General features: G+C 40.4%; 2 protein-coding genes across 5 annotated transcripts in view; one reads left to right on the top strand and one right to left on the bottom strand.

Annotated features, from left to right (window-relative positions):
• The first annotated feature begins 12 nt into the window (after window positions 1-12).
• SKP2 (S-phase kinase associated protein 2) lies at window positions 13-11607 on the top strand. Of its 3 annotated transcripts, none has more exons than XM_079330322.1 (10): window positions 13-136; window positions 855-1111; window positions 2588-2699; window positions 2993-3136; window positions 3606-3740; window positions 4964-5062; window positions 6516-6643; window positions 8153-8204; window positions 8846-8953; window positions 10032-11607. In XM_079330322.1, the coding sequence occupies exons 1-10, from the start codon at window positions 129-131 to the stop codon at window positions 10243-10245; spliced, it is 1257 nt and encodes a 418-aa protein (XP_079186448.1). In that variant the 5' UTR covers window positions 13-128; the 3' UTR covers window positions 10246-11607. The 3 variants fall into 3 exon arrangements, with proteins under 3 accessions (XP_079186448.1, XP_079186449.1, XP_079186447.1); XM_079330323.1 differs by having other exon boundaries at window positions 53-136; window positions 903-1111; XM_079330321.1 differs by lacking the exon at window positions 13-136 and having other exon boundaries at window positions 587-1111.
• A 786-nt stretch (window positions 11608-12393) lies between these two features.
• Window positions 12394-16805, bottom strand: part of NADK2 (NAD kinase 2, mitochondrial) — a 33592-nt gene continuing 29180 nt past the window's right edge. For both annotated transcript variants that reach the window (XM_079330627.1, XM_079330626.1), the window contains exon 12: window positions 12394-15188. In XM_079330627.1, coding sequence (XP_079186753.1) covers window positions 15050-15188 — 139 coding nt within the window. In that variant the 3' untranslated portion in view covers window positions 12394-15049. The remainder of the gene's footprint in view (window positions 15189-16805) is intronic.

The raw sequence follows: 16805 nt of genomic DNA, 5'->3' as shown, positions 1-16805 counted from the left end.
TGCGAACTACAACTCCCGGCAGTTTCTGCGCTCACGCCGCTGCGGCTTCCGGCCGCCGCCGGGATGGCGCGGTGCTGAAAGGCGCGGGGCGCGCGGCGCGCGGAGGCGCGCGCGGGTCTCCCAGCGCCATGTACAGGTACGGGGGTACCGGGACGCGGGAACGCCGGGACGCGGGGATGCGCCGGGACGCGCCGGGAAACGCGGGCGTACGAGTACGGCTGCTGGGCTGCGCGGGAGCCTCGTGGCGCCGGGGCTGCGCGGGAGCGTTCGCGGGCCCCCTCGGGTCCCCCGGCTGCGCGGGGGCGGCTGAGGGTCTGTGCGTGGGAGCCCCGTGAGCGGTACGGGGAGCGGGAAGGGGCTCCCGGCCGTGGGGGCGGTGCGGGATCGCACGGTGCGTGTGCGCTCCCGGCGGAGCGGGGGGGCTCGGCCCTTGGCGCTGGCGGGCGTGCGCGGACCCGCGGGCCGGCTCTCCCGCCCGCAGCGGGGAGAGCTCCCCCCGCCTGCCGGGCACCCGCCCCGCCGTGCGAGGGTCCCGCCCGGTGCCGCCGCGGCTCTGTCCCGGTTTGGTGGTGTTGCGAGGCTGCCCTATCTCGCCGCCTCCATTGGCTCCGCTCGCCGGTCCCTCGCCCGCCCCATCCGGGAGCGGGGCGCGCTCAGTCCCTGGCGGGCTCTTCCCCGAAATCTGCCGGACTCGGCACACGCCTGCGCTCTGGCCGCGGCTTGTGCTCCCCGCGCCCGCAGATCCCACCCTTAGTCGCCCTGCGTGTCGCTGGAATGCTTCAGGGATCCCCATCCTGCCTGTGGTGTCAGTCTGGCAGTGCCCTCAGTGCCTCTGGTTTTTGCTGTGTCTGCAGAAAGCACCTCCAGGAGATCCCATCCTCTAGCACTAATATTTCCACCAGCTTGGAATGGGACCCCGGCAAGACCTCGGAGCCTGCCTCGGGGATGGGAGTGTCGGTCGTTAAAAAAGACAACCTGGGTAATGAAAACACACCACAGGACCTGCTAATGTCGTCGTCCTACCCTCCTCCAAAACGGCAGAAGGTGAAGGACGGCGAAAAGGACTTTATTATCGTGCGCCGGCCATGGCTGCTCCGAGAGGCAGAGTCAGGTACTGTCACCGCGGTCCAGGTTCTGCTGCAGTACAGATGGAGAGCGGGCATCACACGCTCGCCCTGCTTTATTGTTTACTTCTTTTGCCCTAACCCAGCAGAATGCCACTTTGAGATCTAGTGGCTTTCCGGCTTGGGGTGATAAATCTTTTTTTATGTATGCCTTTAACAGGGGTGGTGTGTGTGGCTCCAGAATTGTGGCCTATGAAAAGCGTGATTCTCTGCTGCCTAACCCCATGATCACCTGTGTGTGTGTGCTGGGGGTTGTGCTGCATGTCCCTGTGCCTGTTTGCTCTTGTGTGTCTGCCATAGGTGGCACTTTGTCCCAGCAAGGCTGTGTTGTGAATCAGTGTTTTAAGATCGCTCAAAGAATCGGCAGCAATAGTAGGTTTAATATAAAAGCAAAAGTGTGACAAAGTTGGCAAAGTTGGCAGTGTTCACTCTAGTAATTAGATGGCTAAAGCACACAGAGAAAAAGCAAGCTGAAATCAATCAGTCTAAACCTAAAGTCAATCAAAAGTTACCTGTTTGGAAGCAGGAGTAGAAAGGTAGATAAGGAGTGGAGGCTGAGGTCAGTGGGGCTGTGTCCCAACTCCTGATGGAAATGAGCAGTGTGAGGGACTGTGCCAGAGAGCCAAGAGCTACAGGGAAAGCACATCAAAGGCTGGAAGGCGGCTGGGCTGGAATGAGAACGAGTAGGGCTCTAGAACTCTTGAAAGGGGTGTTTCTTTCCCTGATGTCAAAATGTGGATTTTAGTCTGGATAAGTATGGGATGCAAAATAAATAAGCAGCTCTCTCCAGGCATTATGCTGTCACACAGAAGGTAGGAATGCCTTCAGACAGTCCTGTTTTTATATAAGATGGAGTGCTGGGTCAAAAGCAGCTGTTACTGAGTTCCACCACCCAGAAATCTCCCATGTGAATCATGACACCTTCTAGAGCCCCGAGAGAAGCTGTGATTGCACCACATTGTTTAACATAATTCTTGGAGTGGTAATACCATGCATGTTTTAAGAAGCAATTTGTAGTACCTGATTTTTTCTGTGTATCACACAGAAGCATGGCTTATCTTGAGCTCTCTTCTGGGACCTTTGCATGTGTAGGAAGAGTGGGCATTTCAGCAGAGGGGAGGAAAAACCCGAGAGAATCATTCAAGTGTTAGATTACAAAGGCAGTAGCTAAGGCTCTCTTGTTCCCCAAGTGAGTATGTGAGTAGTGTCAATGGCTTTACTATGTATACAAGGTTGGTATTATAGGAACCTGTGCATTTACCAGACATGCCTAGGCAAAGATGGAAAAATGGCTTCCTACAGTGGTGAGCTGCAAGGGAGATGAATAGTGGGGCTGATGTCTGAAGTGTAGCCTACAGAGAATCCATAGAAGGGCTTTTAGCAGCCAAACCAAACAAGGCATCTGCCCAGCAGGCAAAAATGAGCCAGCTTTGACTAGAATCTGTTTTGCTCTTTCCCTAAAGGTATTTCTTTGGATGCACTTCCAGATGAACTGCTTTTGGCAATCTTTGCCTATTTGCCCTTAAAGGATTTGCTGAAAGTTTCGATGATTTGCAAGAGATGGCATCGACTTTCGTGAGTATTACATCTTGTCATTTAGTACTAAGGCAAATCTTTGTTTCCACAGACTGTTAAATGGTCTGGTTCTCATCTTATTTACATATGCATATATATATAATTCAATTTAGGCCGTGTGTGGGTATGTATAACCAAAAGATACCTCACATGTTTCAACATTATTGTAGTCTATTAAATCGCTTTCCCTTCTCTCGATCTGTTTTTGACACTGAAAACTTTCTGTGGTTGTACTTACAGCATTGACCTGTTACCCATTTGAGCTCACTAACAAGTAAAACTCTGTGCCCCAGGTTTGATGAATCTCTCTGGCAGACTCTTGATTTGACTGGTGGGAATCTGCTGCCAGGAGTGCTTGGACAGTTGCTGCCTGCAGGTGTTACTGTGTTCCGCTGCCCAAGATCTTGCATTGGGGATCCATTGTTTAAAACTAGCAAGTAAGGCTTTTTCTGTGTGTTCTGGACCCTAAAACTGTGTCTCAGATATTCACAGTCTGTGTGTCCTTGGTTTTAAGGTAATAGCAACCAGTAGCAATGTTTGTGCTGTCCCTGGAGTGTGGAAGAACTAATCAGTAGTTAAGCCTGTGTTGAAATAGGAGGGCCTGCACTCATCTGTCTGTTATTTAAAATAAAGTTGATGTGATTTATTTTAAAATACCAAGTACCATAGTGCCCTTGCAGTTTGTTTCTTGTAGAGCAAAGAATTATCATAATCTCCAGCATTATGTGGTACGTGCAAAAAAATCAGTTAACTCTAGCAGCATAGGCTTTCAGGTGTTACAAGGAATCAGTAGAAGTATTTTTTGCAAGTTTTGCATGCTTTTAGTGTATGGGGTATATTTGTGTTGTGGAGCAGATTTTAATGCAATTTTAGTAACCTTAATTTTTTTTTTTTTTTTTTTTTTAGTCTTCTTAAAATTCAGCACATGGATTTGTCAAACTGCACAGTGTCTGCTGCAGATCTCCACAGTATTCTTTGTCTATGTGAAAAGCTGCAGAACCTCAGTTTGGAGGGTCTAGTGCTTTCTGACAATGTCATCAAGTGAGTGGCATGTTTGGGAATATTCAGTTAATACCTTCTGTTTGGTGCTATCATTTTGTGCAGGCTAATGAAAGAATGCAGTGGAAAGTTGTTCATTATGGGAGTCTTTTGAAATGGCCAATTTTAGGTGCTTTTTTTTTTTTATTTTCCCTCCAGTTCTCCAGAGTAGCAGGAGGTTAGAAAAGCTGGTCATCTCTAGGGCTTCTATCCATATTCCCATAGCTAAGATATACAGCAGAGCTGCTTTTATTTTTCATTTTTGTGCTCCCAAGAGACCTTCATGTGTGGTGTGCAGGTTCTTTTCTATTAAAAAGGCTCTCTGTAGTTCTCCCACCAGGTGCCCATTGTGCTTCTGCAGTGTTGGTCACTTTTTTGTTGAACTTCTGAAGTCCTGGTAAATTGCAGATTCTGTCAAGCAGAAGTATTTTTTGGTTCAACTGCAAAGACACTAATGGGTGTGCAGTCAACCTGTTCATTCACACCGGGGGATTGTGGAGGTGCCAGAGACCATAGGTCAGATGACAGAGACTCTGGTGTTCTTCTTTCTAATGCCTTCCTCACTCCAGGGAGGGGCAACCAGAGTACAAGCAAACCAGTAGAGTGTAGCTTTTAATACAGTCAGTAGTAACAGTTAAATCTGTCTGAAAATTGGGTACTAATCAAGCACTACTGATGAATTTCTATTGCCTTCTGAACAAATGTACATACTGAATATAAGAGTTTTTCCAGGTTTTGCTAACTGCATGTGTGCTCTAGTCTTGCAAACAAATGCATTCAGGGGATGCTATTTGGACATAGATTTTTGTCCTGGAATAACCTCCACCTTGGAGAGGGGTGATATCAGAAATGGGATGTTTTGCTTTGTCTTTTGTAGAGGTGTAGTCATCTCTGATAAGTTGGGGTGTATGTTTATTGGCATACAACAGGAGAACGTGAAAATAAGCCATTTCCTTGTGGACTTAGTAGTTTATAAATGTGCAGACTTGTCAGCAGCATCAAGTAAATGGACAGGTATCCCTTTTAATGTTGTGCTTTGATGTACCAAGTACAGAGCTGAGACCCTTAGTGACTCAGGTTGGTTAAAGATGCGGTACATCATGTTTTATGAACAATTCCTTGTCCAGGAAATTAACTCTTAAAAATAATTACATTCTAGCAAAGCAATCAATGTTCCAACATGTAAATTTTATCAGGTTTTTCTTTTTTTCTCTCTCTCTCTACAGGAGCATTGCTAGAAATCCCAATTTGATACGACTAAATCTCTGCGGGTGCTCAGGGTTTTTTGCTGAAGCCTTGGAGCTGATGTTGAGCAGCTGTTCTATGTAAGACAAAACCAGGTTTTGCTATTCCTGAGAGAAAGGATTTATCTTTTTCTTGGGCATCCCAGTTGTTCTTGTATCTAATACTTTTTTAATGTAATTTTTTCATGTGTCTGGTTTTGTTCCTAGATACCTAACAGTTGATTATTAGCTGAATAGTCAGGTAATTTCTTTCCATCAAGCTATTTTCTTCTTTAATAGCAAAGATTTACTTCAGCAGTTTTTAATGAGTTTTCTGAATCATCTTTTTGGTGAATAAACCCCATTTGTGTTCCTTTGATATCATGTAAATTTGATTTTCTTTATGAAAATAGTATGTGATTCTTACAAAGTGTGTGTTTTGAAACTGGAAGGTGGAGTTCCAGAGCTCCCTTTGCTGTCAGAGTGCAGCATGAGTGGCTGAGAACACTGTCCCTTTCTGTGGTAGAATAATCCTTCAGTAGTGTTCTAGTTTACGAGGGGCTGTGTTCAGACTGACAGCTCCAGTGGTTAAACATCTGCTGGCAGAACGTCACTGAGCTGGGCCCCGGTGAATTCGGGATTTATCTCCCAGGCTTTCTGCTGATTTCCTGTGACCCGCAGGACAACATGCATAATCAATCCTTCTGTAGAGCATGTTTTTTTAAATCAAATTGTGAGTTACTGGGTCTGATTACGCAAATCATGAGCTCTTTAGGGGATGGCAGTCTGTGCAGTGCGCAGTGAATAACAGATGGCAAACCTGATCCTAGGAATGCTAGTGGCATTATAACTGTTTTTTCATTTTATGTAGAGAGTGCCAGCTAAATGCTGTAGTTGTGTATTCACTGTATCCTTGTCCCTTGGTCACTGCTACAACACCTGCATACAGAACAATACTTTGTCCCAGCCCCATGGTGACAGGCTGTAGGTAATCAAGCACATAAGGAGAGTTGAGCTCACAGCATGACCAGTGTTTATATAAAACTATGAATTATTTTATGCTGTTTAGGATTAATTGCTTATCTGACCAATGCTAATAGTGGATGGTGGTTTTTCTTCTCAGTGTGACCATCTGTTCAGTTGTAACAGATTCAGGTCACAAACCCGATGAAAAGACAGTGTCTCCTTGTGGCAGTTTCTGGAGAGAGCCTTCACTTCCTAAGATATTACCAAATCATTTCAGTTAAAAGTGGCTTTGGGAAGTCACTTTAACCCTTTTCCCAGACCAGGGTCTAAAGTTAGCATTATCCAGGTGAATGAGGATGTTCTCTGATTGGATCTTGAAAACCTCCAAAGACAGATTTCGGTGGGTAACCTGCTCCATTCATTAGAGCTTAGTTATTGTCATACTAGAATCCCTAGTCATGAATACAGTAAGTTGGCAGTAGGCATGTTACAAGTATTTCCTTTAAAAGTGTCAGCTGTAATGGAAAATACCAAAACTTGAACTGTGTTTCAGCCATTCTTGTTAACATCTCTCTCTATTTGTTTTTAGGCTGGAGGAGCTGAACTTGTCCTGGTGTGAATTCACAGCCTCTCACGTCAAAGCAGCAGTCAGTCACATTACTTCCAAGGTCACACAGTTAAATTTAAGTGGATACAGAGAGAATCTACAAATAGCAGGTAAACAACAGCGTTACAAACCTTTGTCCCACTATGGGATGAAGCAGCAGGCTTTACGTTTTCTTCTGGTTGGCATTCACTCTTTATACAAGAATCATGTATGAACAGCAACTTTTGTGCTCTTGGATAGTTTTAAGTTATTACTGTCAGAGACTCCTACTATGAAGGATGAGATGATTTTTCTTCTGAATTTAGGAAAAGTCAAGTGAAAACTCATTTCTTCAGCTGAAAGGAAGAGCCTTTATTTGTGAAGTAAGTCCTGGAAGCAGGACTGTGTGCTATGAATTAGCTCCAGGAACAGTATCTGAAAGCTTTCTAAGGCTTCTGCTGTTGTGTCTGCTGAAAGCATCTTCTAAAAGAGAACAGTCATAGTAAGTGCTTGAGTTTCAGACTGACATCCAGATGCCAGTCAATTTGGAAGGCAAATAATACCAGGAATCAACATTTAACAATTTACTTGCTAATAGTTCTAGAAAGAAAAGTTTGACTAAGTTGGAAGGTTATAGAAAATGCAGATAAGTCAAGATTTGGGGGAGAGTACATCAAAATGAACAAAAGCATAGCTAAAGGGTGAAAGTCCTTTTTTAGTAAAGAGAATTCAATTTTTGCAATGAGTGAATATGACAGTAGGGCATGGGATAACATGCAGGGTGTGACCTCTCATTTCTGTTTAAATATCTCACAGATCCCTTCATGCATTCTCTTTGTGGCAAATCTTATCTCAGCCCCAAACCCATAAACAAATATGCTACATAATCTTTTCCAAATCCGAAATTTGAACCTTGGGCCTTCTGATTGAGCCATTAGAGACCATGTGCTGATACTTTTCCTGAGTAACTTTCGTCTGGTTCAGTGCAATTTATCAGGCATAAGACTTGAATAGTACATTAAACATCATAATTAAGGCATTGTTTTGTTTAGTTTCTGCACATGAATTCTGAAATACCAAAATTCTCTTGCATGTTGTTGAGCACCTTGCAATGACTTTTAGGTGATACCTGAACTACAGTGCTATTTGCAGACAATGAAAAGAAAGTAAAAAAAATTACAGCTTAAATCAGGAAAACCATAACTTTTTGCCATAAGGAAAGAATTTAGGAGATGCCTAAAGGATTTGGTGCTCTTAAAGGGTATTTGATGCATGGAAAATTGTTGTTACTTTTTTACTACATGTAAGTATTTCACACAGCTCACCATTACTATGTTTCAGTAAATGTCACAAAAATACCATTGGAATTACTGTCTTTTTAAGTTGATGATTTATGCAACTGACTTCTAGGCATAATTTGCTGAATGAAATTTATCTGTTTTGCTGAGGGTTAAAAGAAATCCATGTATGCTGTAAGTCTTAGGCATATATCTTTTAGTTTAAAAGTTGTGCTTCAGTTGTAGAAAAAGGCTTTCTGTTTAGTAGAAAAGATATAAATGAACATGTGTAGACATGAGTATGTTGTGTAAAGCATATCCATCTTGTTACTGAAAGAGGGACTCTGTGTGACTTCTTTTCAGATGTGAAAATGCTGGTAGAGAGATGTCCTTTGCTTGTCCATTTAGATCTCAGGTAAGAAGACCTGTGTGGCCAGTTCTTAAATCATTGTGGTTCAGGGGATTAGCACTGAGGGAAGGTTGTGTAGCATTGCACATCCAGAAAGTACTACTCTAGCTAAACTTACAAAAGATTTAGTATTTGGCATGACCTAATCTGGAGCTGGTAAGTAATTGAAGATGTCTTTGTTATCCCAGCATAAATGTCAGATACCTACAGGATTTGTTAACTAACAAGATATGGTAATTGATAGGTATAGTGGAAGGAAGCATTTAGATGCCTACAGTTCATTAGCCTAGCATCCTAGAGAGGGTTTAAGTCATCTCTAATACAAGTATGTTACTTGGTCATGTAGCTGTAAAAAAAGGTGTATTTTGGTTTTGACCTAGTCAATTACAGTATTTTGAAATCTCTGAAGAACTTGCCTATTCATGGTATAAGTTCTGCTGCAGAGTATCTGTATGAAGAGAAGCTGCTGCTTCACTTGCCCCTTCCCTTGCCTCACACATACACGAGACATGGATTGCTTCCAAATGAAAAAACATTTTGGTGGTAGGAAATACAGTTATTCAATAAATTCCTCTGCCTGAGTTTTCAAAATAGCAAATTTACTGCTGCTGTATACTTAAACCTTCATTAATGTGTTCTCTGTACAGTGACAGCATGATGTTAAAGCCTGAGTGCTTCCAGTATTTTAAGCAACTTGTGTTCCTACAACACCTGTGTCTTAGCCGATGTTATCAGATATCACCTGCTGCCTTAGTGTAAGTAACCCCTAATTACCTTTGGTTTGCTGTTCATGCAGAGGGTAAGTTAATTTGAATTTGCTTTATTTTAGGTTTAGAATTTCAAGTTCTGTTTCAAAAAACTTAAGGGTATGAGGAATTTGGAATAAAACTAAGATAAAATAACCTGTCTGCTCGAACCTGTAGCCTTTAAGAATCCAGACTGGAACCAAAGCTGAGATAATCTTTCATTGTGTCAGTCTGTACTTACAGAACTGGCTGCTCTATGCATTCCTTGTGTCTTTGTTAGTGGCATTATACCAGTGGTACTCATTGCTGGCATGGGAGGTTGCAGCCTGCCAGTGACCAGTATTGATGTCTGAGTGTGCAGCAAGGTTTGGACAATCTGGCAGAATTCACAGTACTGGCTGGACTAGTAAGCTGTGTATGTTTGCTTTATCAGTTATTGATTGTGACTGAAACATGGCATAGAGTGAGGTCATCCTGCCCTTTATTAGTATAGAAGCTTTCAATCACAATACTTTCAGGAAAGATGTCAACACGAAGGAAATGGCTAACAATAAGAAAAAAGATTGAGAGGAAGAGGACTGTTGAAAATGAGAATCTGAACCTTTGCTGTGGCAGCATGTGTCTCAGCTTTTTGATTTTGTCCAGTGCCTGCTGGATAAGATACACAGTTCAGATGATGACTGGGAAAATGTAAAGCAATCAAGAAGCTGGGTCTGGCTACTTACCCAGGAAAATTTGTATTGCTACAAATTGGAGACTGATAGTACTGGGGGGGGCTTGTGTCTTCTGAGCCACATCCTGGATCTTCATGTTGGCAATATCCTTCACTTGTTCTAGATTTTGAAGTCCGAGGATATGAAAGAAGAATCAGTTTTCAGTCTGTGAGAGATATTAGCAAAGAAGTAATTTACTCAGCTAGTTTCCTGAAGTACCAGTGCTAAGTACTAGTTTCATTTAAGTATGTGCTTAAGTAGTTTACCCTCTTCTAAAAATGAGTAGAAATGGAGTTATCTAGCTTGGGTACAGGCTGAAAAACCTGAAAAGATGTTTCCAGTTTCATGATTATTTCATATTTTTGTCTTTCTAGAGAGCTTGGTGAAATTCGAACACTGAAGACTCTTCAGGTATTTGGAATAGTGACTGATAGCTCCCTGCAGCTCCTCGAGGAAGCACTGCCTGATGTGAAGATCAATGGTTCACACTTCACCAGCATTGCAAGGCCAACTGTTGGCAATAAAAAGAGCCATGAGATTTGGGGCATCAAATGCAGATTGACACTGAGAAATCCTAGTTTCTTGTGATCATGTACAATGCACCGGATGCCATGGACACACTGTGCATTGAAGCTCCTTAGGAAAAAAAAGGGCTGGAGCACCTTTTGTCATAGTACTGTTACTGCCTAACTTGGTCTTACACTCTAATGCTGTTTCATAATATTTTATAGCCTTTTTTTTTTGCATACATTGTATGTAAAGTCTTTAGAAATCTGATGGTCTGTGAGCAATTACAGAATATTTCTTTCAGTCTTTTTTTTTTTTTTGAGGGGATCTTTAAAAAAAAAATATTATGAAACAAACCACTGTAATTAAGTAATGCCAGCCTCTAGCAATTGTCTGCAGCTTCTGAAACAGCTTGCAGAGGTGCCATATATCTTTATAAGGTTGATTAAGGAATTTGCAGAATTCAAAATGAATTCTTATGTATTAAATCTATTCACCTACATAACTGAAGAAAAGGTACAGTAGGATGACTGAAATAAACTTGAAAACATTAAATTGGGGATATCTACACAGAAGCAGCTAAGCAGCATAAAGGAGCTATAGTATATTTAGGAGGGCACAAAGGAAACTTCTGTCTTGAGTAGCCTTGTTAGCCAAATACAGTCTGAAAAGCCCATTCAGAATTATTTCATGTTGTGGTCCTAGGTTTTCTGATTACACATTTCAGAAACTTAATGTAGCTTCTGTGAGCATGATCACAGATATGATCTTTCAACTGCAGCTGATAGATTGGTAGGAGTTTCGCCAGAGGAGGGATCAAAGAATTCTAGATAGGACCAAAAACCAGAAACTGGGACTGCTGTGTAAGGAAGAGATGCTTTGGTGCTATCAAGAGACATTAATTTCTCTTTTATATTAGTTTGTAGTAGCACTTCACTTCTTGTATTTGTATCACTAACCACTATTGTCTAGTGTTGAAAGTCATAGGAGAAGCTGAGTAACTTGTCCACAAAGGATAAAAAAAGCCAAATAAAGGATAGGGACAGGTAATGACTTTTAAATAAACCTTTCATTTGCATCTGTTATCAGGGTCCTCATGCATAAACCTAGAATGTTCCAGCAGGTGTTTAAGCTGATTATTCTGAGGGCAAAACTTGGACCCTCCATAGGACATAAACATGCTGCTGTTTTCCCATGAATGCAATAAGCAAACAGCTGAATTTATTCGTGGATATTTTTAAGAGCAGCCAACATATTACTGTAGGCCTTTGCATAGATATAGCTTTTTATAGCTTTTTGCAGTCTCAAGACAGCATTCAGGAATCAGTATCTGATAATGGAGAACAGATTAATTACTGTGGAAAGACTGTATGAGTACTAGAATTTGATATTCAACTTGACTTTGTAGAACATAGTAAATAAAGCATTATGTTGGTAATCTAAGCTGGTTTGTTTTTTATTAAATTTAACAGTGTAAGTAATAGTGTTAATAGTGGGTTTGTATCCCTTACAGAGGAGTTAATGGGCAACATACCTTGTGAAAGTTGGAGGAATGATAGGAGGTTGGATGATACAGAATATTCTACTGCCTGTTTGCTGCCCTTGAAGCATACCTTAAGAAGAAAAAGTACATCTCTGTAGCACAGCATTACTGTATATTTTTGTCCTTATGCACAATGTAACTTCATGCATCTTCTCTTGCATTTAAGAGAGATCTTAGAAATTGCTAGATTGTACAAAATGACTGATGGATGGGAGATTTCTTTTCTGAATTTGGCACCAACTTTGTGTCATGGGTCAAAAAGAAATTTCTCCCAGTACAGTGTCATTGATGGTGGTTTAAAGGACAGTGTGCTGTCATAAACTCTTTCAGCATTTATTAGAGTATGCTTTTAAGCCTGTGCAGAATTGGAACAGCAGTCGGCCTTTTAATTACAAGGAGTAATTTTACATACCAGGTTCAGTGTTGGAGAGGGATCAGCATCACTGCTGGCAGCTGTAGCAGACATACTATGAAAGCCCTCTGAATAAGGTGCTCAACTGCCCCTATGCTAAGGGAAATAATACGTAGCCCTAAGCATTCTATAACAGAACCTGCTACATTGTTTAAGTCTCTGTACTACATATAACTGCATGAAGACTCACAAACCATTAAAAACTACCTGAAACAGAAGAAACTGAGTACATGAAACACTTTTGAAGGTTGAAATAAGGCACAGGATGGCTTCATTTATCAATTAACCTTTTAATTTTTATTATATAATGTATAAACACCACTTGGGGGAAAAAAAAAAAAAAAAGAATAACAGGTCTAGTTGAGCAGAACACAGTGCAGACTAGTGCTGAATGAAAATACCATGGACTTGACTCAGCAAGTAGAAGGGGTGCAAAAGTCACTGCCAGTCTGTGCAGATTAAATCAGTGTTAAACCAAGACTCAGTCCTCTCCTGGAATGTTGTCTACTAAGTAAGTTGTCTGTACTGCAATTCTTCATCATAAAGGATCCTTAAAAAGGGTCCTATGGTTCTTTAAGAAAAAAAAAAAAAAAGGTAGCTGCTTACTTTTAATTATAGATTTCTGAATCATCCTAGTCAGTTTAAGCATTCACCAGTAAACGCTTCAACAGAATTGGAATTTAAATACAGACAAAACCAGTAGAGGCCACTCATGAGTAGGTCAGGCTTCCATTTTGCTAAATTAGGAATTTGACTGTGAAAGTTTACTAAGTCCTCATCTAGATCATACTCTGGGACTGTAGGGCCCGAAAACATTGCCTTTTAACCTTGACATTCATAATAAGGAATGACAAGCATGTTTAAGAGGTATGGTTACTGATCAGACTAACCAGTCTCAATTAAAACATTACAGCACACAAATGTCTAAATAAGCAGGGGAAAGAATTTCTGCCTAGATTTGCTGTGCACGTGTTCAATATCTAAATCTGATCTAAGAGTGGTAGAGTCGTAGGAAATAATAAATTAGTGTTAATGGCATTGGTGGGCTTGGGGATTTTTTGAATCCTAGCAACATACTGACTGACTGGTGTATTTGACAGAGGCACATAATAAACAATCCCTAACTGGTTACAGATGGATTGAGAATAACTTAGAACACCCTAATCTGTGTGCACACAACTTTTGGAAAAATTAGTGTTTCATGTCTTTACCTTTAGACAAACTTTGCACATTATTTTAGACATTAAGATCTTTATTCCAATAGTTCCTGAACTTAGCAATTTTTGACATCTAATTTGGCAACTTTGACTCTGCCCTCTGGGTGCACAATCACAACCACCTGAAAGTGTAAATAACCCTGCAGCACACTTAGAAGGTGAAATGTACACAGTGATAGCTTATTCAGACATCTGCATCAATTTCACATTTTTCTAGAACTGAATGGTCTGGTCAAATCAATATCCTCTAAATCACATTTTCAGTTCTATTCACTCTCAAGTGTGGAAGGAAAAAACCCTTTGTCCATTTCCTCCAAAAGAGCAGTTTACATTTTGCAAGTGGCAATACACACACTGCCTGACTGGCCACACTTCTGTTAGATCTGAGAACACCTCAGAAGTTACAGAAGTCTCTTCATTCAAAAGCCATTTGAAGACAACTCACTCTTGGAAAATCTGTAGTAGGCAAAACATACTATTTTCAAGTCATGTAGCAGAAGAGTTCCTGCTGTAGGAATATTTGTTTAGTCAGATTCTGCCTCATCTATGCCATTATAAACATATATTTCAAAAGGCAGTCACAGTTCACAGTCTCTCTAAAAGATTTCAAAGGTTACTTGCTCTTCTTTAATCAGAGTTTTTTGGGTTTTTTTCTATTATCAGCTTGATTATCTAACAAGCAGAGACATGAAATTAATTTGTTGTCATTTGCATATTACTAGAACTCAGCATAGGATTGGAAATTTAAATTTTCTGGAGAAGGTAAAAACATGCTGGGAAAACTGGAAGACACAGGCATTAGCTGGTGCTCCAAATTGTACTAGCCAGTATCTCTCATTCTTCTTTAAATGTAAGAAATTCAAAACCTACAATTCCAAACCATTCAACTTAATAAGGCCAGATCTATTTCTTAATGATAGCCAATTACATACACTAGTGTCTCTGATCATCTGCCTTCCAGTTAATCCATTCAGTGAAGGAATTTATCCTACTACAACATGATTTCTATGATTTGTATATCCCTCATGAAGGAGTGAAGAAAACCTTTGGGTCTCAAGTCCCTATCTAGCCAAACAAAAAAGATAAAAGCTACCTCATTCAAGATGCATTAAACCAGACTTACACTCTTGATATAAGCCTACAAAGTAGAAAAAATACTCGAAGAACAAAAAAAAAATTGCTACAAGTTGTATGAAACTACAAAGTTGTACAATTTTTTAAAAGCATACAAAAGATTTGTATTTTCATTTCTTTTACATCAACATCATGGTTTACCAAAATCTATATATCCTTGCATCAAATTGCTAGTTTGACAGTCAACTTCTCTACAAAAGTGTATGTATGAAGTATTTAGTTTCATCAGTCCCAGACTGTTACTAAAAAACTGTACATTTGAATATTTAATGCTACTGACTTAATACTTGAACCATTTACCTGTGTTTACAAAGCTTTCATGTTTGCCTTACAGGTTAAAATGTCAATTTTCACGGAAGTTAGAGGTAACACTTCAGACATATTTTACACTAGATGCAAAAAGAGCTTAAATATCAGGCTAATGATTCCCCAACCCAAAGGAATGAAAAGCATTTCAAGCTTCCTCCAAATGCTCTTGCATCTGAAAAGGCCAACTTCCAATATAATGCAGCATTGTGATATCCCCATGGTTTCCCTCTATGGATCCATAAATGTTTCAGCAGAAGACATCATGGTCCTTCATTCTTCCAGCAGAACAGTGCACAGTGAATCCTCTGTGTCAATCAATATTGAAGCTATTGCCCCATCATTGAACTCAAAAGATGTTCCTCCATCCACAACCATACAAGCATCCCAACAACGGGAACGGACACAGACCCTGCAAAAACCCAACAAGGAAGGTGTCACAAAACAGCTTACAAATTTAACTATTTCACACCAACACTTAACAATAAAACTGGTTCTGGGACATTCTTTTGCTTGGGCCAGTAAATGCTTAAGCTCCACTTAGCATGGGATGAAGCCTAAACCCCTCAAGTTATCAGCTTTGTATGGACAGAGTCCATAGAGGACTGAAGGAGTTGGCCAATGGAGCCCATTGCTCCCAGTCTGAGCAATATTACACTTGGTGTTGAAAGCTGAAGCTTAGGTGTAACTTTTAAAGAAAGCTACTGATGATCCCAATTAGCTGCTATTTACTTAATCTTAACAGAAAAGTTTACAATTTAAATTAGAATTTAGAATTCCAATATGTGATCTTATTATATGAATATATATTTTCAAACAGCAGCCCTTAAGATTAAAATATTTGAACATTAATGTAATTTATTTTGCTACGTTAATCATTCAGAGAGAGGGAAAGTAATTACAAACACAAAGCTCAGAACTGCAGCATATTAATGTCAATATTGGAGTCTGACTGTACCATATTTAATAAGTTAAAATCTAATCTTATAAAATTTAAGGTTTTTCTTTTAGAGCTGGACAAGACAAAATAAAGAATTTGGCTCAGAGCTCCTTTAGACATTTGCTTTGATACAAAAGGTTGAATTTACATTTAATTACAATTGAAATACTGTATTGCTTTCAATAGTTTCTATGTTATTGTTCAGTTGTTCAGTTATTCTGATCATATAACTAATGGCTGCACATGCTTATATTTAAGCTCTACACATAATAAAATAATTTAGATTAAGAAATATATGCAAGATCATTGAGTTCAACCATTAAACAAGCACTACCAAACCCACCAATATGTCTGCAGGTGCCATGCCTACATGTCTTTAAATACCTTCAGGGATGATGATTCCACTACTTTCATGGGCATCATGTGCCATTGCTTCACAACCTTTCCCATGTTTCCTAATGCTCAATCTAAACCTCCACTGGCCCAAGTGCCCTAAGTTAAAATGATGAATTAGCAAATAATTCAATTTGGAAATGTGTTTAGTCCAACCTTCTGCTCAAAGCAGGCCTTACTTGAGTGATGTGTTTAGGTTGCTTAAGACGTTGCCCAGGCAAGTTTTGAGTATATCCAGGAACAGTGATGAGACAATCTATAGAGAAAATCTGGTTGACTGCTGGACTATTTTCACTGTGAAATTTTTTTTTCTTTAATCAGAATCTTACATCCTATAAAATTATGGTTATTGCATTACTCTGCTCTGAAATGGGTTTAACTCAAGTCTCCTCTGAAACCACACTTTGGTAGCTGAAGACAGCAACTGGATTCCCCCTTAGTCTTGTCTCCTCCAGGCTGAAGGGAAGCACTGGTTGAGTCTTTCCTAAAAATCATTTGTTCTGGTCCCCTTATACTCCCAGTGCCATTTCCTGAATTCACTCTAGTTTGTCAATGTCTGTGTTTCATACTGAGAAATGGCACATATCCAAAACTGGGCACAGTGAGATTCTTTTATTCTGTAAGATTGTGCAGGGATCAAACATTAAAAAGCCATAACACTACTAGGAAACATTTTCATCCCGCTGTTACTAGAAC

Source organism: Erithacus rubecula (assembly GCF_903797595.1).
Source record: "Erithacus rubecula genome assembly, chromosome: Z".
NCBI lineage: Eukaryota > Metazoa > Chordata > Aves > Passeriformes > Muscicapidae > Erithacus > Erithacus rubecula.
The sequence above is the reverse complement of the archived record's forward strand: the minus strand, read 5'-3'. Positions and strand labels throughout refer to the sequence as shown.